This window comes from Tympanuchus pallidicinctus, unplaced genomic scaffold (genome assembly GCF_026119805.1).
Source record: "Tympanuchus pallidicinctus isolate F22 unplaced genomic scaffold, pur_lepc_1.0 scaffold3, whole genome shotgun sequence".
NCBI lineage: Eukaryota > Metazoa > Chordata > Aves > Galliformes > Phasianidae > Tympanuchus > Tympanuchus pallidicinctus.
In genome coordinates, this window is record NW_026294747.1 from 48,787,538 (window position 1) to 48,812,887 (window position 25,350).

The 25,350-nt window shown below is 38.7% G+C and overlaps 1 protein-coding gene across 4 annotated transcripts in view; it reads left to right on the plus strand.

The window, feature by feature from the left end:
* Nucleotides 1–19,204, plus strand: part of TECPR2 (tectonin beta-propeller repeat containing 2) — a 39,595-nt gene extending 20,391 nt beyond the window's left edge. For 3 of the 4 annotated variants that reach the window (XM_052695838.1, XM_052695837.1, XM_052695839.1), the window contains 7 exons: nucleotides 211–451; nucleotides 1,174–1,263; nucleotides 2,080–2,313; nucleotides 5,695–5,843; nucleotides 15,181–15,322; nucleotides 16,580–16,729; nucleotides 16,979–19,204. In XM_052695838.1, the coding sequence (XP_052551798.1) occupies nucleotides 211–451; nucleotides 1,174–1,263; nucleotides 2,080–2,313; nucleotides 5,695–5,843; nucleotides 15,181–15,322; nucleotides 16,580–16,729; nucleotides 16,979–17,133 (1,161 nt within the window). In that variant the 3' untranslated portion in view covers nucleotides 17,134–19,204. Of the gene's footprint in view, nucleotides 1–210; nucleotides 452–1,173; nucleotides 1,264–2,079; nucleotides 2,314–5,694; nucleotides 5,844–15,180; nucleotides 15,323–16,579; nucleotides 16,730–16,978 lie in introns of those variants that run through there. The other variant, XR_008209556.1, reaches the window with a different exon arrangement.
* The last annotated feature ends 6,146 nt before the right edge of the window (nucleotides 19,205–25,350 follow it).

Sequence of the window (25,350 nt, forward strand, 5' to 3'; positions counted from 1 at the left end):
GAGAGGCTTGTGGTTTATTATCAAGACTTGCTTAATCAGAATGTACCATATATTTCTTTTTCTTCCAACACTTAGAAGTCTTCTAATCTTGTGATAGATTTCCTGTACAGAAAACAAACTCAAATAAATGGAATATTTGATAATTTAGTGGAATATTCTGTCTTTCACCCCAAAGCTTAGTTAGTCATCAGTAACATTTTTCTTTTCCAGGTAAGCATCACTGATTATGTAGTGTTTGACCAGTGCAGCTTGTTCCAGACAATAATCCAGGCCACACATTCAGTGGCAACAGCAGCTCAGGCACCTGTAGAGAAAGTGGCTGACAAACTTCGAATGGCGTTTTGGTCACAGCAGCTTCAGTGTCAACCCAGCCTCCTTGGAGTTAATGGCAGCGGAGTCTGGATCTCTTCAGGCAAAAATGAATTCCATGTGGCAAAGGGAAACTTAATAGGTTAGTGTGATTTGAGTCTAATGTTTCCAAATTAAAAGAAAATAAACAGGAGAAAGTAACTAAACTACAGTTCGATCAGCACAGGAATAATCCGTGGGGAGTCAGGGCAGCTTCAACAAAGCAACTCCATGTTTGAAAACCGTATCTTTAGCAAACAGTCTGAATGCTTTCCCATCCAAAGGGAGATGTTTTTCATGACAAATTCATTGTACACAAATGGACTGTACACAAGTTACTCTTGTTAGTACTTGTGTTTGTCTCTTCTCTTGGGTGAGAAAAGGCAGTCTTACGCTACTGTTCCTGTTATATGTAGGCATAATGGATCACAGTTCAGGATCAGTGTGACTACAGAGAACAGCACTGTTATGGTATTACAGCAATAATGGAGCAATACTTTATTTTTCCAGATATATTTCCCCAAATAGAACTTTCTTTTAGTACATTTTTAAAGTAGATAAACATTAAGGATAGGCATGTACTACTGTCTATTTAGACTCATCATCCATTTGGTCTCCTGTTGAAGACCATCAATTTTTTCTCTTCTCTTCTCCTGAATCCAAATTCTGTGTGAACACACCATAAGCAATACGTATGTGTTGAGGCAATTTTCTTTCCAAAAAACAGCTACTGAAAGATTGGTGCAGAAAATTGTGTCTAGGTGATATTTGAATTGTAACAGAAAATTGACTTTCATACTAATGACACTGTTCTTTCCTTTTCAGGCACTTACTGGAATAATATTGTGCCTCGTGGTACTGCTTCAGCCACAAAATGGGTTTTTGTGTTGGCTTCCCCAGCTTCATCTAAAGAAGGTTAGTGAATCAACAGTGTGGGCCTATAAGGCCTAATTTTAATTAGAGTGGAATTGATAGTGTAAGTAATCAAATACATTGAGTTACCTCAGGTTTTGGTTGTCTTTTTTTTGTATACAGGGGTTTAAAATGTTTGAAGTAAGATGGGAATGATCTGAAAAACTAGTGGACATGAAGTTATATCATTCTGACTTTGGTGCAGTGACATCCAATAGAGAATAAGTAGTCCTTTAGGAACAGGAGCTTTGTAGCTTGCTGCAGCATGCATTGCCAGAATCTGTGATATGAAATCCTGGAACATGCTTTGCTGCAATGCCTGTGCTAACCAACTACTTTTCCTGTCAGTGCAGTTGTTGCAGCAGAGCTTGACATGTTATTGGTAAAACTGTGCCGCTGACATGAAAGAATTCTGCTGTTGGGTAATGCAGTTGCTAACAATTGCAGCTGAATACACTAACTTTATTGGCAAACGTGTATAATATAGAACTGGGAAGGTATGCTGGCTTTTCAAAAGCAATTACCAAGAAAGCAAGTAAAAAAAAGAAGGGAAAACAGTGCACTCTTATGTGTGCCTTCTCCGTTTTAGTTTCTTCATGTGAGAAGGTTTTTCAAGTGAGATCATTTGCAACTTACTTGATGTAAGGGGGGAGTATTTCAGTGCCTAAATAAGCACTTAGGATGCTTATTTGTACTTGGAAGTCTTAGATTAAGATCTTTATTTCTGTCTTCAAATGTACAGATCATTTTCAGAGGAAGAATTAACTTTCTCAGACTAGATTAGGAATGATTTTAATAACAGAAATCTCCTTACCATAGGAAGCTTTTTGTGGCTGTGCCAAAGCAACAAGGATCTGTTTTGTGTCAGTGATCAGAGTCCTCAGTTTCGTCCTTCTACGGTGCAGCTGCCACCAGAGACTGAAATGGTGCACTATTCTGCCTGCCAGGATGCCATTTGGGGTTTGGACAGTCTTGGGCAGATATTTATCAGAACTCTTTCGTCCAGCTGTCCAACAGGGATGCACTGGACAAAACTGGATCTCTCTCAACTAGGTATGGCATTTTTATTGAGTAGGCTATCTATTAACTCTAATGAGACAGTGTTTTCTTTCAGGTCTTTGTTTTCTTTCATGTCTTTGTTTTCTTGATCTGGAATATTACATTTATTGGATTAAACAGTACTTTACCATAAAGTACTGCTTTGCAGCAGAGGACCAAAGAACATGATAACCAATCTGTGGATGCTTTCAAACAGTGATCTCTGTTTGCAGGACACTTTTTATGCCTTTGTACTACTTACCATTTTAAAGTTTGAGACCATTCAGCCTGACACCATGCTGTGCAGATATACCAGCAGCTTTAAATATTTCTTGTGCTATAAGCGGGTACCCATAATCACATGGCCCTGGGCAGTTCCCTACTGAAGGCCCTGCATTTTGTGGGTAAATATGTTCTTAACACTGATCAGAGCTTCATTGGGATTTTGGTAAAGAAAAACTGTGCTGTAAGAATTGCATCATTCGTAGATGATACAGCTGATGACACTCTTATGTTTGAGTTGATAGTGATCTCATGATTCAGCATAACGTTGAGAATGTGCTACTGGTTCACTGCCCTTTTTATTTGGTTAGGAACAGGAGCAAGGTTGTCTGACTACATTTTGATCGTTAAAATATCCTCACAGTTTGGCTCTTTGCATCAGAGTTAAGAGTAGTTCTGGCCACTTGCCAGCTTCACCAGTTGTATTCTAATTGGATTTATTTCTTTGATAATTCGATTGTTAGAATACTCTCTTCTCTTTCTGATAACCTGCATTCCTATTTCAAGAGAATGTAAAAGAAGGGGAGACTCTGTGCTAGAATAAATTTAAGCTGTTTTGTATTTTTTCCATTTTTAATTGCAGTATTCATGATTGTCCCAATAAGCAATTTTAACTCTTGTATACTTCACTTGAAACTTTTCTAATAACATCTTTTAAAAAGAATTTATCTACCAGTCATAAAACATATTCTCCAGACCTGATAAATGGGTTCCAAATCACTGATTTTACCATAATTTAAGCAATACCTGACACCTTTTGTCTTTACTGACCTACAGGATAGGTTTGTCTGTACCGTCCTTCTCATCTTGCTCAGTAGAGATTAAAATTTTCCTCAAGATGCCATTGCTTTCCAGCAGTTTAGATAATAGCTGCAAAACTGAAGTAATAGCTCCTTGATGTTGTTTTCAAATCTCAAAACATTGGTAAAGGCAGTCAGTGCTAGCAGACTGTAATACTTGGTGTATTGACTTCAGCAGTTCTGGGGTTCAGCCATCACATTCAGCTGTTCCTGATAGCTTTGTGGCACACTCTGATGAGACTGCGGAAATCTGGGGCCAGGAAATAATTCAGACATTTTGCCTAACTTGGTACTGTGGGTTAATTAGTAAGTATGAAGAAAATTTCCTGCTTTTTTTCCAGTTAATTGCATCTGGTAGGTCACTGCTGCATAGCCACTGTTGTAATCTCAGACTTGTATTGCACTAATGGGACTGAAGAAATCCAGAGAATTATTGCTACTTATATATAGTTCAAATGTGTATCTATTCTCACTCCTGAAATGTTAGGACTGTAAATTGAGAAAAGCAGAGCAAGTTGCTGTAAAGTGAAATTCAGAATTCTCTGTGGAAATGATAGTACTGGGAGTATTATCTAGTAAATTGGTTAGGGCTCCTCTGTCAAGGTTTCTAAGCGCAGTAGAGTGACCTTTAGGCCTTAATTATAAATAATGTCTCTGAATTGCACTACTTTTTCCTAAACAGTGGTTGAATGTGGTTAGCACGACCTTCTCCTAATGTAAAAGCAGTAAGTGGGAAGAGAGTGAAACCCCAAAACATTTACATAAGGACTGCATTTTTGAATATCAAATTGTACTGTAGACGTAAATAAATCAGCTATGCCGAGTAGGTGATATGTGATTCCATGTCTGAGGGCTGTGATGCTTGTTTGGATCAGAACACTTCAACAGCTGAGACATCATGTGGCAAAGCCATTACAGGCAGTTGTACTTTGTTCCAAGGAATCATAACGTTTTAAATAAAAGCTGGACTTTGTTGCTGAATGTGAAGCCTCTGCCTGCAGCAGGAAGTTGTGCTGAACGTTCTTACCCGAAGCAGTTGAAGTTTGTCTGTATGGTTTTGTATGATATGCCATTCCCCAGTAGGAAGATGGACAATGAAAGGGAGTTCTAGGGTGAGATAATTCAAATTCCATTGATTCAGAAAGTTAAGTAATTTTGGTTGATGCTGAGATATTTAGAATTTCAGTTAACTAAAGGATAGAAGCTGTGTAGTCCTGTTTGTTGCCTGTTCCTTGCCCCAGCAAGCCTTCCTGAATATTGCCTTCTGCATGAATAAGTCTTTAAACTCCTTCTTATGGGATAAAATCGTACCCTCTCCTTGAGTGATGTACTTTACAGGGATTTGTTCCCAGATTCACATCACAAAATAGAAAACTGTTACCAAGAATGGGATACCCCAAGAGGTGCTGGCATGTTCAATCAACCAGCAAGGCCTATTTTTAGTCTTTAGTTTGGAGTGCGACCAGAGCATTCCTTCTGTGGTGTATCTGCACTGGTTGAGTCTCTCTTTCTGTAGAACATGTTTTCCATTACTTAGCATTGTGTTGTCCCAGTGCTGGAAGGCAAAATAAAGAAAATAAATAAATAAATGAAGTGTTACATATATTACATCACATGGCTATTCTGAAATGAACGTGAAAGAGTTCCAGCTGGCTCTTAGCTACCAGTTCTGTCTTTACCAACTTTTAGTAACAAGACTGATGGGTGTGATTTGTTTATGAAGAAATATTAATGATAATTCCAAAACTTACTTATTTGGGAACTTTGTCTTCATTGTGTTTGACTTGCACAGAGTTAAAATACTGCTGTGCTTCTGACATAGATGTAATAAATAATAGATATGTACATGGAATATAAACCCACTTGAAAACCAACTCCATTATTTACAAATGTGACACTGGTATGTTAACACAGAGATGTACAATCCATGTGCTCTTGTATTTTTTAAAGTACTGGTAGCATTAGGAATGTTCATTGCTGAATGTATGGCTGAACACTGTGAAAAATACATAGGCATGGCCGGATACAGAGAGAAGTTCACATTAGGTCATGTGAAAGTTTGTCTAGACACTGATAACATTTGTTACAGAACTTTTCCTCTGCTTGAATTCGATTGTTTTAATAGCATACTCACAGTGTGCTTTAGAGGTGGCAGTATCCTGTGACTTTAGATATTTATTTTTAAATTTAAGAGAAAAATACCTCACGTCTAGTACCGCTTGGTTTCAATCATTATATGCAGTAACGAAAGTGCGCATTATTAACCGAATGTGAAATTAAAACGCCAGGTTGCTAACAGCCTTTTTATTGTTAGGAGCTGTGAAGCTGATCAGCCTGGCCTGTGGAAATCAGCACGTTTGGGCGTGTGACACCAGCGGCGGTGTTTATTTCCGTGTAGGAACCCAACCTCTTAACCCGAGCTTGATGCTTCCTGCATGGATAATGATTGAGCCACCTATACAGGTAAAATGTTGATTTGAATTCTTTGTAACACAGTGCTGTAGCCCTATGCCTTTGAAAAAGGAATAAGTTAACACTTAAGGAAAACAATAGGGCCAGATTTTAATGATATGTCTTAAACCTTTGCCTCACATGTTCAGTTTCAACATTTACTTATCTTCACAAGAGAGAACCAACCCCGCAGTCGAAGAGTCAGTACAACGTACTCTGAATGTGCTGCCTTATTACAAATGCATCTAAGCCTTACAAGTCACTTTTTTCCAAAAGTGGAAACTTTTTTTCTTAGCCAAAAATTTCTCTAATAGTAATGCAGCAGCTTTATAGGCATGTAGGAAAATGCAACCTTGAAGTGTGTATGGAGTACCTTCTTGTTTGCTAGGCAAGAGGCTGGACTAGAAAGCAGCATTAAGCAGAGGGTGTGGGAAGGCTTTGCTCATGGCATAGTGCCTCCTGCCTCATCCTTTATTCTCACCCTTGTGAGTCTGGGATGCTTGCCAGGGTGCAGTGCCTGGATCCAGGGACTTTTCTTATCACCCAGTGGTTAGAACTGTTCAGTTCAACTGCATTTCTTTTCCTCCCTTGTTCTCAGAACATGCAAGTAAGGGATCCTTTCTACCTGCCAACGGGGAGGGTCAGGGTGGAAAAAAGCCTTCTAAAGTATCCTAGGACCATATTTTCTGAATACAGAGTGGACAAAATAATTTTCTCCAGTGTCTGTTTTCTTGTTTAATCTCTTCTTAAACCTCAATGCTGCTCAAATGCTCAGGAAGTCAAGCTGTGAAATGGGTGTAATTCTGTATCATGGTTTGGGACTGCTGTAAGAGAGTTGACCTCTGAGTACCAATTTCATTCTTTGCTCCTTGGCACAAAATCAGTTGAGCTGTCTGCTGATCTAGGAGCACTAGACTTGTTTGCACATTCGATTTACATTCTGTAGTGTTACAGAATTTCTTCTGAAGATTTTGAAATATGTGGTGCTTTTAAAAGATCACACTAAGACATAAAAGTAAGTCTCTGGCAGTGTAGTTGCAGTAGTTTTGTGTGTGTGTGTGTTTTGTTTGTTTTTTTTAACATCATTCTCTTTGGCTGCTAGGAGATAAGCAAAAGTAAGTTACTTCTGTCAATCTTGGGTTATAGCAGCAAAGAGGGGCCAGGACACGAAACTGCAGCTTTGCATCTCATCAGTTAGCACAGCACTGGTTAGGCTAGTTCTGTGTTGGGGATGTGTCAATCAAGCCTAGAGAAATTATATCTTGTTTTGCAGAATAACAGAACAGGCTGATAAGTATTAAATGACTTAAGTGATACAGCAAGGGATAGATTTAACTGCTGGAGAATGGATGTTTGTTGTTTGCTTGTTAAGAGGGTGCAGGGCAGCAGGAAGCGGAGGCTAAGAATAATACTCTTAAAAGGGGGTGGAACATATTCCACTTAATTGAGCTGCAGAGAGGCAGAGATATAAATTTGTGCAGTATCTTCTTAGCAGAGATTTGTTTATCCAGGAAAATAACATGAAACCTTAAAGCAGTAACACTATTTTGTCTGTACTGACTACATTCTCTAATCTGTAGAAATTGGTTAAAGTGCTCAATGCAAAGGTATTTGCAAGAAGGTGGGATTTGCTTTGGCTTTAGCAGTGATTTCCTTATGGAGAAAGTCTTTAATTGGAAAATCAGGTTACTTCTTTCAGCTTGCTGAGGAAGACGGGCAGTCGTTTTGGATGTTGCCTTCCAAAATGATAACCTTCTGCCATCTGGAGCACTGTCATTCTCTTTTTGTTATCATGCCAATTCCTGACATTGCAACCTCTAATGAGTCAATATAAAAGGGCAAATATTCAAACATTGCTTGCAGAGATGAAAACTTGTGGATTACATGCTTGTTTTGAGACAATTCCAGCACATAGAAACAAATCATTAAAGTACTGAGGGAGCAACCATCCATGCTTTTGCAAAGGTTAAATGCAAAATAAGAGAACGTGAACTTGAAAATTATCTCCAAATCCTAGCTCAGTGTTTGGATAACATATACAGCAAGTGACTGAGAAGTGGACTGTTCAGTGAAGAATATTTGCTTCTTAGTAGCTGTTATCTGTTCCTAAATTGACTTTGACATAATTCATGCTGCATCACTTTATCTTCACAACAGCAGAAGGATTGTAAGAAGTATTTGTGAGCGATTCGGTCATTTTCTGCTTGAAGAAGGAAATGGAAATTGCCTTTCACTTGCTTTAAGTGCAGGAGCATTCTCAAATAACATAATTTAAAACCGACTGCGGATATTTTGTTCCCTAGTAAATGTCAAAACTGATGTGACTTGCCATATCCCAGATCTCATGACTCGTGAGCAGCTATAGGCTCTGCTTGCACAGTGTCACTTCTTGTTTGAGGAGTGCTGTAATTGAGCAGCATCTGCTATTGCACAGCTTCACAGATGTGCTCAGGGACAATAGCTCTGTTTAGATTTTATGCAAAAACTGTGAATATAATTCCAGTTCAGTTTTTGTTCTGTGATTCCATATGGCTTTTTCGAAATCTGGACCGGAGCTGTTCTTACTTTTTTGCTCCCTTCATAAGTCCTGCCTGCAGTATCTCTTCATGAAAAGCAGCGTTTTGTGTTCTCTGCTCTCCGTCTTCTGAAGCTGTGGATGAGAGAAAGAAGTGATTGATGATACTACAGTATCGTGAACAGTAGTAGTTATATAGTCTTGTAGTCTTCTGCACTTCATCCGTTTTATTCTGTGGTTTAAATGTCAAAATTATGTAGTTAAGCTGCTTTTCGGAAGCAGCTTTAAAGGCATTGACAAAGCTGATCAAAACTCCTTGATGAAATGGTTTTAGTCTAGGAAATTATAAGTGTTTTTCATTCCACTCTTAATATTCAAAATAAAACCATTGTCTGCATTTACTTTAAATGTAATTGTATTTAGTATAAATAAATGCCATGATACAAATATATGATAAATTATAAATAAATGTCATTTAAAAAGGTTTACATTCACATTTAGTTACATAAATACATAATTAGTAACATAAATACATAATAAAATACAAATACTGAGCAAGCAGCATAAATATTAACATAGATATTATGGAGTGTGTGTGTATGAGGCTGCACGTATATTCATTAAATGTAATGCTTTTTAAATTTGTCATCTAAAGAAACAGTCAGAAACCAGAGAAAAGATTAATACAGTCAGTAAGACTAACATGGGTTATTGTAAAGCACAGGTTGATTAGAAGTTAAAAATTACTTTCACCTGAAACATTGTTTTGACAGATCTCTAAAAGTTGAAGGTCCCTTTGAAAGTAGTTCTTAATAAGTTTGGGGTTTGATTTTGGGCACATACTGAAAAAGGTGCTGAAGAAAAATCTGATTTTGAGAAATGCTTTTTAAAATCTACAGTAAGGGTTCTGTTAGATAAGTAGAACTTTTATTTAAGAGTGGATGGATGGAAATGGATGCAAAGATGGGGACAAATATTTGTAATGAGTTGCAGTCTATTTCTTGTAAACAATCTATCTTAGTCTAAAAATAAACATTTTATTAATTGCAGTTTGCTTAATTACTACTCCGTGCTCTTTCATAAGCAAAATATTATAGAAAATGAAATTGTAAAAGCTCTTTTATTAAATCAAGAGGCTTATTTAAATATCTGTCCAAATGGTGGAAGGAAGTTATTTGAAAAGACATTTGCTGCTCAACTGCTGCATAAAGCTTTTTTGATTCCTTGTAGCTCCCGGGGTCGGCAGCAGAGTGCTGCTTAACTCAGTTTGCCATAAAATGAACTCTTGCAATATAGACTTTTCAAGTTAGAGAATCTTTGATTACTGTTCCCATAAACAGCCAACTAATTGCCTTTCTGTTTTAAGCTTGATATCGCAATTGAGAGCAGATAGCTTCCCCAAGATCAGTAAAGATTCTATCTTTTCCATATACACACACTAAAGGAACAAAGCTAAGTTATGGATTGTTCACCCTTTCACTGTTATTCAAAAATTCTTAAAACTAAGGAGCAACTGTTAGAAATAGCATTTGAAATTTTACTAATTTCTGTGTCATTCTGTCTGTGTGCAAAAATGAGTGCACAGTGGATTTCCTTTCTTTTCTAAACCTTCAGTTTTCATAATCTATGTTCAGCATAAGGAGAGTGGTTATGCCTTACAAATGTCAGTTAGAAATGGTTGCCAGATCTTTGTTTCCTTTCCTATCTTTGAGCTCAGCTTACCGTACAGAACACACAGTACTAATCTGGAGACTTTCTTCCCTGCTTCGCTGTTGCATTTTTAGGTGAGGTTCCTGTTAAGGCCAGTTCTCTGTTAAGTCGTGCTTCACAGGAGGAAGTGATGAGCAATTTTTTTTTTTTTTTTTTAATAGATGCCAAAATCAAAGCTGAACTGTAATAGGGGCTCTTTTGAAACAATTATGCAAGGACTGGATATCTGAAGGGTGAGGAATTTTTTCTGCTGACAAATGCTTTGTCATTTATACTTCAGAATCATCCACACTAGTGTTGAAAATACTTGCTGTGGAAAACTATTATTTCTGGTGCATAATCCACATGACTGTTCTTTCCAGACTGTTTTTGCTAGCACAGAATAGCTTGCTGTACTTAACTGTTGTGTAGATGTCTTTGTGCACTGCTGTGAATTCTACTTTGGGGTGATGCTGAGAAGAGTTGTACAGGAACTATCTTTTACTAGGTCAGTTATATTTAGATTGAGATGCAAAACATGAGGCCTTCTACTTACCTGTAGACAAGACTGGTCTGTTGTTCCATATATGTTTACTCATGTGAAGCCTCCCAAAGCCATTCCTCCAGGAAATCCTCTCCCCACTGTTTTCAAGAAGATGTAAAGGAAAACTGCAATTGGCAGCAGTCACACTGGCTGTATTGAGGTGGGTTGCAAATAAGCATATGGGATCAAAGCTCCTGCTGCTGAGTGTTTTGCTTAGCTTATTCAGAATGCCACAGTGTTTAACTTCAAATATATACTATTCTCCATAGACATGCAACTTTCTTGTACATTACAGAAATGCACTTTAAGCATTTTACTAAAGTTGTTTCATGTCCATTGCTCAGTGCTTACCGTTTTCCTTTTTATTGCAAGTGAGGAGCAACTATTGTCACTGTATTTCACTGTATTTTACTGCTTTGGAGCCTTCTGGTACTTGTTTTAAGGCATTGCTATCATCATGTTCAGAAAAGCACACATGTAGCCTGTCACATTCGATAGCAATTGTTATCAGCACCAGAAGCCTTGGTTCACTAAAAGGATACACAAAATGACACACAGTCAGAAAACCGAGCAGACGATTTTTCCAAATCCTTCTGAAATAAAAATCTTTATTTGCTTTCTGACAAGACTTAACTAACACTGAAACAGAAACAGTGAGAAGCTTTCCTTTTCATGCTTTCAGTTGCTCAATACCACTAGCAGCCTCAAATCTGAGCTCTTGCAGTCTGCTTGTGTTTCTTTTAGCTAGTGCTGTAATGCTTTGCATTATTATAATAATTTTCATTGCCTGTAAGAAGCAGCTGTTGTACTAAATATTCTGGAAATATGTTATGGACCTGCTGGAGCTTTAGTGTGTTGAATAGTCACATGGGTTTGATGTGACCTTTTCTAGGAATTGATGCCATGTGTTGTTGTAGTCTCTTGCATATTTCTGTGAGAAAATGGTTGGGATAAAAACTGAAAGTCGACCAACGTCAAGAGAACAGACTCCATGCCTTCTTGCCCTTTCTTCTTGGTTGCACTAGCCGTTAACTGGAGGTATGGAGCTAAGACTGTGGTCTGTTTACTCACTGAAGGCTAAAAGTGGAGGAAGGAGTCATGCTGCTTGTTGTAAGGCTTCTGAGGAAAAGAATGCTCTAGTTTTCAAGTCAATAAATAATCTCTGACAATTCTATGGCAGCATTACTGAAAAACATGTGGCTTCCAGGAAGACTAAACATAGATTCGTAATCTTTCCTGCTCTTGTATACTGCCTTGAACTTTTCCACAGAGAAAAAAAGAGGTAATTAATTTAGCAATCTGCTCTCCTTGAAGACTGAGTGCAAACCATTCTGTTTGGTACTGCTCTCACATTGCTTGTGCTTTCTTGATATCTAGTGGTTGTAAAACACTTTCACCATCTTTCAAATGAAGCTCTGAAAATAACGTGCAGCAGTCAGGTTTACATTACAGAATCTAAGTTGTATTCTTTCTTTGTCATGCTACTTTATAAGGTCTGGATGTCTGTTAGCAATCAAAATAGTCATATTAGTCTGATCTACGGATAGTGCTTGATAGTGGGGGAAATATCTCAGATGTGATACTCTTTCATCCTGGCCTTGGAGGATCTGAAGGTTTTTCTGTCGTTTGAATGTGAGTAGAACACCCATGCTGCTTGCAACCATTAAACCATTATCTTAAAAAAGAGGGAAAAGGGACTTAATGAGGCTGAGAATATTATGTTTAGTCTTTCTCATCCTGGGTATTTGCAGAAGAAAAGAGATAATGGAGGCCTGCCAATATATGTCTGAATAGTGACTTGGAATGCATTCTGATGCCTTTTTGGTGATGCATGCACTCTCCTTGACAGGGAACTGTTTTGGGTTCATCTGTGACTGAAGCAACTACAGCAAGACGGGACTTCTGAGACTTCCATTCAGGGACGGAAGGCTGCATTAGTTTTTATTTTAGATTTTATTTGATTCCATTGTTTAAACAGAGGGCTTGCACTGAAAATTTCTTGGTGGTCTGCAAAAGGAATGGAAATGATTTGTGTAGAATTACAAGGTTAATGGGCAACTTCAAATTTACTTCATTTTGTCAGCATTGTTTTGTCATCAGACATGTGAGTGCTAGCAGACTATTTTTCATGATTCTTGTTTATAGCAGACAATTAAGATATTCACAGCTCTTAGCATGTAACTTGAAGTACTGAAAAGTACATAGTTGGCTTGTGTGGCAGTACATTATGTATTGGGAAATCTTTGTTAGCAAAAGATGGAGAGAGACCGAGGTTCTTGTAAGTAAGGTGCAAGACCGGAGGACAGGAGGGTGTGTGTTTGTGGAGGATGTGTAGCCATCTGGTGTGTTTAACACCTCTAAGAATTGCCTGTCCCTGTTTCACGGTGTCTTGTCACTGCTTTGTTCCCAGAGCTATTGGGTATCACCACATCACTAGCTGTCCTACAGGTCCTGTCCTCTACTGCCAGTGGCACATCAGAAAGCTGCACTGGAGTAGGGACTTCTAAGAGTACTGGGTGCTGCCATCACTGTCTTGCCTGGATCTTTTGTAATGACAGTGAGTAGGAGGATTATTTCCTTGATGCAAGTTTGTCAGAAAGAACTAAGTAACCAAAAGCAGAATATCCAGAGAAGTGGGAAAACTCAAAAAGAGAACAGGAGTTTATTTAAAGAAAACCAAAGAATGACAAAAGTTTTTGTCCAAGCTTGTAGATTTATTAGGACTCCATAAATTCCATTTATTTCTTGGATACATCAGTGCTGCAGTGTTGGGTATAGGTAGTTTGATTACACTTAAGCCTGCAGTTGAAGCAGAAGCTGTCTAGCTCTCTGTGGTGCAACTCCTTTCATGCAACCCCTTTGGGATACTTTATTTGCTTTACCTAGCTTGTAGTACCAGTAATTCTGTAGTAATGTATAGGCTTAGAAGCTAGGTATAAGCACTCAATAAGTCTTTCTGGATGAAAATATTCCTCCAGTTATTTCTAAGGGAGCTCTCCTTTAGGCAAACGATAGAGGAAGAGAAGAATGATTTCCTGATATGGGAGATTGGAGAGCAAGGTGCATAGATCCCAACAGATCAGTAACAAGGGTCACACCAGGCTGCTCTTCACAGTTTGTACTCAGTCTGCATAAGCTGTTACTAATTGCACAGCTTCCTTGAAAGCAGGGACCATAACATCAGAAATACAGAGAGTGATGTGATGAAGCTGGAAACAGCACTGTAGTGAGATGCACTGCATGGCAGTGATGTGGGGAGGTGAGCAGGCTGAAGGAAGGAGCCAGAATCAAAGTAATCACAGAGACAAATTAGAAAAGAGGGAGGAAAAGAGGAAGGGAAACAGGTGTGAGGATGACTGCAGGTGTAGAGGCAGCAAGACAGGGCATATTCCATGGGTTATTTTATTTTTTTCTTTCCCTTTCCTCAGTGTCAGCTCATGGGAGATGGGGGGGGAGGGTTGGTGATGGTGTTGGAGGATGTTTTTTTGTTTGTTTTTTCTGCTGGTGTTTTTTTGTTTTTTTTGTTTTTTTGCAATCTAGTAGTTTATTTGTAACATGACAGAATAACAACTTGAAAGTAACCAAGTACTTACATATTCTATGTATTCATTACTATTCAATACAAATAGCATTTTTCTGTAAGTGTTCAACTTGCAGCCTTTGTCAATTTACTGTGACCAGAAATGCAAACATTTCTTCAAGTCTCTACCAGCTCCATGCTTCCAGCATGTGCAAATACCTGATGAGAGCACAAACACAAGAAGACAGTCTGTCAAAGGTCTTAAAATCTAAATAGACAGGATTGGTTTGGAGTTTCAAGTCAAACTTAGTTATAACTGGATCAGACCCATGTTAGCAGCACAATTTCAAAAGAAAGAACAAAGCAGGTAACTGTTATGTACACAGAAGGCCATCTGGCATTGGGTTGCGTGTTCTTATAAACACAGAGATTATGATTCTGTATTTCTCTTTGTATGTTAATATGTACAAAGAGCAGCTTGCTCTTAGGTTTGTCACACTGGCTATTGAGCTTAGTCCTGTGAAGTTACTGTGAGAAATGCAGTGCTTCTGTCAGATGATGACATATTTCAGGGCATCTTACTGTTGTCTCTGGTGGAACATTTTTTGAGCTGACGGGGAGAAAAATCCTTTTCTTACCTGCATTTTATTTAAAGTGTGTGGCTTTCCCTTCCCTCCCCACTACCAAAGGGAGATTTGCATTCGCTAAACCTGTTAGCTAAATATATCAGCCACAAAATTATCATTGTTGTTTTGATCTCTTTAAAATTCTTTGGTCAGTAAAACTGATTTTTGCCAGTAGTTAAGACAGATTTCCATTAGAGCAAATAGAATAAAGGAGAATGGGAAGAGCGTGTCACTTGGGCTTGCCAATAGATAATGGTGTGGATATTCTACAGGTGTGGCTGCTCCAGTACTGCAGTGGGCTGTGGTGAATTCCACAGTTGTATTCCTATAAAATGACATATGGGGAAGAGGGCAGTTCACTGTACCGTTGCTGAGATGAGACATTCAGACCTACATATATATGTATATATATATATATATGTACTAAATTTAAATATTGCACTTGAATTTTATAGCCAGTAGGAATCAACTTGGTCAGCATTCACTCAAGTCCAAACGATCAGATGCTGTGGGCCATTGACAGCAAATGGAATGTCCATGTACGAGTGGGAATTACAGAGGAAATGCCTGTAGGCACCGACTGGGAGCATGTACCAGGTAAAAAAAAAAAAACAAACCTAAGGCATGAATTCCTTGTGCTTTCTGCTGTTTGCTCACTGTGATTTTTTTTTCCATGTTGCGTTTTCAGTTTGGTAGTAATGCATAAATCAGAGATGTTTCTCAGCAATCATGTATGTTTATTTATAGAAACGTCTGTGAAGCGTTTGATAAGGATTGTCTTTGAAAGAAGATCTTGATTTTACTTAAACACATTGTATAGTTAACTGAAGAGAAATCTGATTCTGGCATGAATTTATATTGTGTGCTATTTCAGGCTGCTGCTGTTGGATTAATAAATGCCACATTTACCTTTGAGTTAGGATTAAAGTAGTGTTCCTAAGCAATAGGAAACCACTGTGCTTTCAGAAGTTCTGTATTGAAAAGTGATATAACACAGGAGTTCCCATCTAGATGTGGCTAACAGGAACTTAATGTTATTTTGCACATCTTTCTGTTAATCCTGTGTTCTGGATGCATTCTGATTTAAGTAATTATATTTTTGCCTTGCATTTATGTAAAATTAAATCTTAGTTGCTCCTTTTTAAATAACTATTTGTTGATGCTGTCTGCTTTGTAAAGATATTTCAAAGTGCATGGCACTTCAGTTGCAGAGAACTTGCTTTATTGTGAGGAGGAATGAAAAAAAACAACAAAAAAAAACCAAAACCAACCAAACGCTGATGCCCACAACATCTATGATGTTAACCATTTTTAGGCAAACTAATGTTATAAATTTCAGATTTTACCATCTGGTAGTAAAATACAGTTGAGGTTCCAGAAATAGGTTTGTAAAGACTATCTGGTCATCGCTTCTGGCTGTGGCCACAGAGCAGAGTGTATCCACACTGTGAGATCAGTATGGTCGGTAGATAGATGCCATGTCTACAAAGTCCACAATTAAAAAGCCTTCTTCTTTGTAAGTGCTCTGTGTACTGCAAGTGGCCTTCATTCTTATATTCTGTTTACACAGGGCCAGAAGCTCAGATGCTATTTGAAGCTTCTCTGTTCTACTCCCCTGAAGTTAGCGGAAGGAAAAATGCAGTCCTGCATTGTCATCTTGGCAATCCTTTCTTAGGAAGCATACAGGGAAATTTAGTTATTTCTGTCTGCCTTTTATAACGGAAAGTGCCTTTCTAATATTAATGTAAGAGGATATAAAAATATTACAGTCTTGCCGTCCTAGTAAGCTTTTCAGTGAGTATATTTAGTACAGAAGAAAGCTTGTGATTATTGCCTTTTGATGGTTATCTTTAGGTTTGCAGGCATGTGAGCTGGCTATAAGTACAAGGACCGTTTGGGCACGCTGTCCGAACGGAGATGTGGCTCGTCGTTACGGTATTACTGACAAGAATCCAGCAGGTGACTACTGGAAGAAGATTCCTGGAAGTGTCGCACGTTTAACAGGCAAGTGGGTTCTATGTGCTAATTCAAAAGCATTGTGATGTCTGCTTTGATTTCTGCCTGATGGTGTTCAAGCTGACCATAAGCAGGGAGAGCTTTGTGGCCTGGCAGTTTCATCAAGGAGCTTTTATCACATCAGTAAAAACCTTCCCTAGGTACAGTTAGAAAAAAAAAAAAAATCTAAATGTTATTTATCTAATGTTACTGGACCCTTCTACTGTTATTATAAGATGTCTAATTCATGCTTTGCAGTGACCCCTCTGGATGAACTGTGGGCGATCAGTACTTCAGGATCCCTTCTCCAGCGCCTCACTAAGACCTTTAGCCATTCCCATAACCAGCAGAAAAATGATACTTCTGTTCTGCTTCACCCTGATGATTTTGAAGATGAATGGGAAGTGATATGAAGTCCCTCAAGCTTGTGAAGCAGTGAAAAAAATAGAAGGGCATATAGAACTTCTGTAATGTATGTACAGAATGTTGGATGTAAAAGCCACTCATACTGGACCTTGTGATATTAGCACTTTTGTATTAAAAAACTGACCTGTTAAATAGCCTCTAAGCTGTGAGTTCTGATGTTTGTTCCAGTCTCTCTTGAGAGACTCTTTAGATGTGGCATACTGCAGTTATACTGTACTACTGTAGCAGCTCCTTTGGAAAACATAACTCTTTAACTTAATCTGATTAGCAGTGAAAGTGACTATTTCACAGTAGCATGCACACTAATACATGTGTACTTACTTTGAGAAGAAATTCTATTGCATTAAATATTTCTCTACATCAGAAACATTAAATATTTCTCAATTTCTTTTTTTATGTGGAACTCCAAACTGTTAGAAATGCTCTTCAACTATTGTATATGCTTAGAATGACTTTTCTCTTGCAGCATGGAAGAAAATAAAGGAAGGTATTTCCTAGAGAGATCTTAGAACATCCTGATTTCACAGTGTTGAAATGAGCTTAGTTTGGTCCATTTCCATATAAACATCTGTAAGGCTATACTAACATTCAGCATTTAGAAATTTTGTTTCTAGCATAAGAAGTTTGGATTGCACATAATATCAAGGGAACTTTTCCCCATTTCATGCAGCCATCAGGGAGCTGACAATTTTTAAGGGGTAAGTCCCACTTTGGAAAAGAAGAAAGTTGCATGTTGAGTTTCTAGTACAAAGTAGGAATGTACAGAGTAGCTTTCATGATACCTGTTGTGCTACGTTTGTGCCTCCAGCCAGTGCTTTAACCTCTGGACTCAAATTGTTTTGAGTACCAAACACAGATGTATTAAAAGTAAAATGGTAATTGATAGAATTACCTGTATATCCCATTAAAATTGAGATATTGTGAGAAAATACTTAACAATATTGTAACTTTTAGCTATGTTAGCTAAATTTTGAAGTGTCTTATGCGTACAGATGTTGCAGCAGAAGTATGTAATGAACTGGGAAGTAACCTAAGTTAGTCATTGCAGTTTATTTTTCTTTAAGTCTTCTTTGAAAGATACCTCATCTTTTTTAAGCAATAGAACTATAGATGAGAGAACCTGAGTTCAGTATGTAGGTGGAAGAGTTATTTTCTATTTGTTCTAAGCATACAAATCATCAGAATGTTTAAGCAGCTGCTAACCAATACTGTAAATGAGCCAGCTTCAGAAAAAGGCCGGGTGTTAAACTGTGGGGATGTTTCTGTTTTGAGAACTTAGCACATATGGAGAAGGATGTTTTCTTTTTAACCTCTGTTCTTTTTCAGAATAGGTCGTGCATGTACTGCACTAAACTTGGAACAAACGTGGTGCAAGGTGAGAATGTACATCTGTGAAGAGAGAGCCAAGTTGTGTCACGTTGTGTTGTTATTTTTTTTAGTACCACTTCTGATACTGGCTGTGAGGTCTCAGTCTGATCTTTCAGTCTTACAGGGAAGAAGGATTTATTTCCCTTTTACAAATTAGATGTTGGCCTCATTATATCTATACATGGTGATTACTCCAGAAGGTTGTTTTTGTTGTTTGTTTTTTTAGCCAGTCTGGCAGTGGATTGATTCATGAAGTAACCCAGTCTGTTTTCTGCAAGCACAGCTTGGTATCTTGAGGACCCCAAAGATGCTGAAATTTACCTTAAAAGTATATTTTGGCAGCTCCTGTGTCAGCCACTTTGGAGCAGAAATATAAGTACTTCTCTGCACCTTGCCAAGCTCCAGGTGCTTAAGTACAATGGCATTACCTAATAGTGACACTTTTCTATTACATTATTCAAAGTCATCTTAGTAATGGTTTGAGCTTGCTAGTTATTTGTTTACTGTATAATACCGTATCTTGCGATGGTCATTAATATTAAATTGGTGTCAAGAGCTCTTTTCAGACTACTTTTTAGGGTAGCTTTAATAAAACTAGGGTATATTTTTTCCCTTTTTTTCTGTATTTAGTTTTTTTGTTTTGTTTGTGCTTTGAGACAAGTGCAATAAACTAGATTTTTAAGAAATAAAGTACTGTGGTAAGACTCATCTGTCGTATGGTTCACAAAGAGTTCTGTTTGTCTGGAAGTTGTCTTGCTGCTGAAGAAAGACATGCTTATGAAACCTCTATCCTACTATTATCCAGGATAAAATGGTAAAAAATGGTCTAGCAGAAAACAGGTGATTGTACCTGATACTGTAACCATACCCTTCTTTGCATTCTACAATATCAGAGCTTACCTGAAGGCTTCCTGTCATTCTGGCCTTTAACTGTAACTGCTTCTGAGACATATAAAGCTCCCCTGGCTTCATTTCCCACACAGGAGAGCTGTTTTCTGACAGAGCCCAGACCTGTGTAGCTTCTCACAAGAAGGTATAGTCATACTTAATGACAATTCTGATGCTGATGCCTGCTTCCAGCTATAAGAATCCTGTTCAAATTCTGATGGCCGTGTATTTACTAATTACCATAGCTTTTATCTTGACAAACTGGTTAATCTGCCTCTGTTGGTTCCTGCAGGGAAATTCTAGCCTTCTTTACAGCATCAGCCTGTTCTGTTATAGAGCAATGATCCTTATGTCAGCACTTACGGAAGTTCAGATACCCAAGGTGAGTTGGTGTGAAACACCTGTGTAGATACATAAACAACACTGGTTTTTCTGTGTTGCAGCAATAAAAAGTAGAATGAAATAATGTTAAATGGTGCAAAGCAAGTTTTTCACTTAAAATTGTCACAATACTTTAATTGCTTAAGTGAAATAATACAGTTGTTAGGAAACGGTGTTACTGCTAAGAAAATGATAATAAGAATATTTAATTATGACTTTATGTCATCATTTAAAGATAGGTTTATTTATACAGGCACAGAGAATTTGGAATAAGTGTTTACACCTCTGCAAAGAGCATCTTTAGTGCAATGTACAAGAAACCCACTTCCTCCCAGACGTGTGACTATCAGGAGATCACAGCTCTGACTCTCCTTTCCCGACAGCTGAGTGCTCAGGTGTCTCAAAGGCTTATTTCAGACTAGCATGGCATTCTGGCTTATCTTTTCGCTTTCCTCACAAATGCTCCCTTAATGAGTGAGCTGGTTGTTTCTATTGGAGTCCTGGATAGATTTTCAGTAAATTATGTTATGAATGTAAAGGCCTGCAGCTCAGTTGCCTGAATGCCTGTGGGTTTGCCTTTTTAATTAGCCATTACAGAAGTATAAATAATCTGTGAAGATATGCAGGTCTACTAATTACTTTGGTGAAAAATCTCTGGTCCTTAGTTTTTCCATTAACCAGCCTATCCATATCCTATTCCTGCCTTCATGAGTAAAGAGATAAGATCTTAATTAAAGACACTTAATTAAAGTATAGAATGTGAGGTGCAGGTTTTATTCCCCTTATAGCCTTCCTGAAAGTAAAACTTGGCATGTATTATGGCACCAAGTATCAGCAAAGAGAGCTATCCCTTGCCAAACTAAGTAGATCACCCTGGTTGGTTGATACTAAGTTACTCCAATTAGAAATAACCATGGCGCTCCCAGAACAGAAGCGAACTTGTAATCTAGAGGACTGGATTTTAATTAGTGGAAAGTGAAAGTTGAGTTGCAGTCATTATCTTCTGTGAATTACTGTAGCCAGAGCTCTACTGATAACAATTAACATATCTAAATAAATTAAATAATCTGCCTACATTGCTGAATGGTGATATCTATGTTTATCACAGAAATAACAGTGGCTTTCTCATCACTCAAAATGAAGATAGAGAGGTTTTGGGGTTCAGTTGCAGACCGTGGCACAGTGGAAGCTAGGTGAAATCACTGTTATGATTTGCTTGGTCTTTGAGGTTGTCTGACTCAAAGGCTGTTTCAGTACATCTATTAAAGCTGTTACACTAGCCATTAAAATCCTACTTGATGCTGGTGGGGGGAAAACTGTACAGACAGTAAAGATCTGTTTGAGAAACGTTATATTCCAATGAAATGTGAACTTAGAAATCAAATATATTTAAGTTTTCTAAAAGCTGACATTAATGATAATAAATATCTAAATAAGTAGCTAATAATTTTGATATTTTGTAGTGTTATAAGTTCCCCCAGATTAAAAAATCCCCTATTTTTGGCCTTCGGAAATGACTAAAACGTGCTGAGTTTTGTAGCCTGACAGAGGCACCAAATAGTGCACATCTGAACAGTGCCAGATGAAGATATTATTCACTGTTTCTATCCAATATAGAATTAATCAGTGATTTTTTTTCTAATACATCTTTCATGACCTTAGCTGAGATTCTCTTACAGCAGATACAGCAAAAGGAAAAAGTCTTCAGTTTTCAACGCTTGTGCTTGAAGACTTCATGCTAAAAGATGTCTACAGAAATTCATCAACATCCTCTATTTACCATCTTGATTTTCCACAAGTTGACTTTGGTTTGGTGTTGTAGACCTGGGACCCAATCAGTACAGTGAGCCTCTTCCAGGAAGAACATGTGCATTATTGTTATCTTGTATTGGAATGGTGAAATGGTAGAGATGTTACGTCTGTAAAGCACAAAGTAAGAATACACAGCGGATGATTCCCATCTGAGGTTGTTACAATGCTGTATCTTGCCTAGCCATGTGCTGGGTAAATTTAGCAAAGCTCACCTGGATCAGATGAAAAGTCAAGCTAATTAGAGCACAAACAGAAAAATTAAAAGACTTGGAGGGAATCTCCAGGGAAGCACCCAGCAGGCTGCCTGCTGCAAGCGCCTGGGGAAGCAGCCGGGGCATGTCTGAAAAAGAATGAATTCATCTGTGCTGCAGGGGGTGGAATGCAGCTGCCAGCAAGGAACCCCACAATCCCTGCTTGTCAGAGGGGACAGAGCAGCCAGCTGATCACTGGAAGTGCAAAGTAGGGTGAGTGCTAGAATGACGGAGATTTTATTTGCTCAGCTCCCACGCTTGTCCTGCAGAATCTGTGCTCTGCCTCAACAGATGGGCTGTGTAGTCTGTTCCCTCCATGAGCTGTGCCCAGCACTCCAAACTGGGGTAATGAACATGAACCAGCAGATCTGCACCAAGTTCCACTGTGCTGTAGTGGAAGTCAAGTACTTTAAGTTAGGGAGAGCACTGGAAGTGATTGGTGAAATGCTTTGAAATATCAGGTTTACCACTGTTAATTCACTTTACAATTACTGTAATAATAATGCCAACCTTCTTAAATATTAACATTGATGCCAGAGGTACTTGTGTAGGGAAGATCTCAGGCTTCAGTTCTAATTAGCTGCTTAACAATGTACTGTCAGCATGAGGTGTTCATTCTGAAGAACAACAATAGAAATCTGAAATGTTTGTCTGTGCTGAGAACAGATAAATTGGAGAGTGGAATCCTGTTGCTCTTAAAACCTGCTGACTTCTTTTCATCCCATTCTTTCCCGGTACAGGGTGCTTTCTCCCATCCTCCATGCGTAACTGCATGATTACATGGTGCCCATACAAAACTGTGCTGGGAGGAGAACACAGGACTCTGTAGAGGCTGTTCTGAGTGTTTTGTTTGTGGCCTTCCCTTCCCATCTTGTTATTTTAATTGTTCTGCACCAAGAGTTAAGGTTCAAGGAGGCAGCAGAGCTGCTCCTCCTCAAGCTCTGCTAATTGTGTAAATAGAAGTTAATGCCAATACAGTTTTGTGATACTTCTGATCATAGAATCACAAAGTTGGAAAGGACCTACAAGATCATCTAGTCCAACCATGATCTGATACACCGTTGTCCATAGTCCTTTGCAGCACTTTTCACCAGTGTTCACCAGTGGCTGTTTGCAATATGGTAGCATCTTAAACCTGATCTTAATAGTGAACTTTTAAAATGGGAAGTGAAGTGTGTTTTTGGGTTTGGTTTGTTTTTTTTTTTTTTTTTAATGAGCAAGAGAGCCCATGTCTTTTCAGATGAGGTTTTCAAAGCATACGGAACAAGATGAGTTCAGTTTCCTCTTAAAAAGCTCTGCTTTGTTCAGTCCCTGAGTTCTGCTGTCATATCTATTAGGACCAGTTCTTATTAGGGCCTAAACACAGCCAGACAAGTAGGGAATGTTGGAACACTTGTCTTTCATATTTTGCCTTATATAAATCTATAGGGACAGCTCTCACTACCATGGATGTGAATATGGCTTTGGGAACATCATTAGTAAGATCTAAGGTAATATCACCATATGATATCTTTAGAGGCAGCTCTGCTTGTGTTCAGCCAAACAAAGGATGCTTTTGGAAACCATCCCAGGCAGGAGAGTTTGCAAAATAAATGCATCTACTTTGTTTGAAGTGAGAGCCAGGTACCAAGTGTTTCTTCTTGGCAGTGACTCGAAGTTTTGACATGGATGCCACTTGGGGTAGGGATATGATGGTTTCAGGGGATGCTAAAGAGAATAATTCTGGCCTACAGAAGAAGAGTGAGTAAAGAAGAATCTTAATGGCAGGAAATATGTCCTCGTAATAGGCCTGCTATTTAGGCTCTGCTACTGTCTTTGATAGGAAATGGTGGCAGTTCCATTCTGTGAGTCATTTAGCACTGGATAAAGGGAAGAAACAATCCTCATAAGGATATCAAGGGGTGAGAACACCCATTAAGCCACTGAATCTTTTCTTGTTTTGCTTGACTGTTGTTCTCTTTTTCTATATAAATAATGTCATTTTGTTTTCCTTTCTAAGTATTTGTGCCTTTTTGTTCTGTTTGGTAGATGGAAGTGCCCTTAGCAGAAAGAGCCTTTGAAGGTGCAGAATATGCATGTCTCACATTGATGTCATTTTGGCAGGTTCTAGGTGCTGGCTTCTATAATCTTTCTTCCCAGACGTTAGCCTTCCACAAGTGGATGCTCATGTCTAGCATCAGCTTTTGTTTTCATCAGGCCTGAGCTATGTCATGTTACCCTTTATTTTTTATTTTCTGTTTTGCACCAAAGTGAGCCATCGCATCATTCTCCATGTCTCCTTCGGGCAGCAGCGCTCTCTGAAGCAAACAATTTGTCTTTACCTATAGTCAGGTGAAGAGAGAGGGCACGCAAACAGAAAGTAGAAGTTGAAGGTTTGCTGCTGACAGACTTCCTGTCCTCAGGAGTGGTTTCTAAACACTACTTGGAAAGGCATAAACCTGGTTGGTGAGCAGGGTGATGTGACTCATTAACCAGAAGTTCAGCTGAGTGTCAAGCTTGCATTTTACAGCAAGGGTGTATGCTCGAGGACAGCACGACAGTCAGGACAAGTACATTCTACAGTGTGCAACAAAGAGCGAGCAACAAAGCAGCGTTTTCCCATTGCAGAGATTAGGAAACTAGGAAGGCAGCCAAAAATGCCACAGTCATGTTAGAGCTTAATGTTTTGAAAGGATATGGGTTCCCTGTAGGTTCTGGGCTCAAGTCTTGCTCTTACAGCACAGCCCACTAGCCAAACTAAAAGCCATTGGCTCAGATAGCTAAGTGGGCTTGTCTCTTCACAGAGACCAGCTGACAAGGGTAGGGCACATGTCTCTCTGCCACGCTATAGTTAATGCCTGGGCCATCAGGGATACTTGTGGTGCTTATAACATCCCATTGTAAGAGTGAAGGTTCAGTGTGTGTCCCATTGCAAAGAGTGTCTCCTACAGAGTCACTGCATCAGTATCAGGTTTGTGTCTGAGAAAAGCTTCATTGTGGCCTAAAGTAACAAATAGAACTTGGTAAGGTCACAGCCTGAAGCAGGGATATGGTTACATACATTTCTCTGCTTTTGTTTTAACAGGGAGCCTGCACAAGATTTGTTTGGTATCTGAGCAACCAGTTTCTAAAGCATCAAATGCCAAGCAGTGGGCAGGAAGGAGTTTCTTTCGGTTCTGGAACAAAAGACTTCTGAATCCCCTTGCAGCTCAATACCCAAGCTTTGGCACAGTGCAGTACTATTTCTCCATGCATGAACTGTAAATGCTGAAAAGGTGAATGCACGCAGATCCAGACTACCAGCTGGGATCTGTCACCTCCCGAAGTGAATGTTCAGTGCTGCTTAGCATCCCCTAGAAAGCGGAGCATTCTCTAAGTAACACTTTTCCCATGAGTTGGAGATGGGCAGAGCCAAGTTCTGCATTACTCCTTCCTTTTGCCTGGCACTCCCTCGATGTCAGGGCAACAAAGGAATTTGCTGCTCCTTTCTTCACCTCCCATCATTCAGCAGAAGTAGAAAGAGAG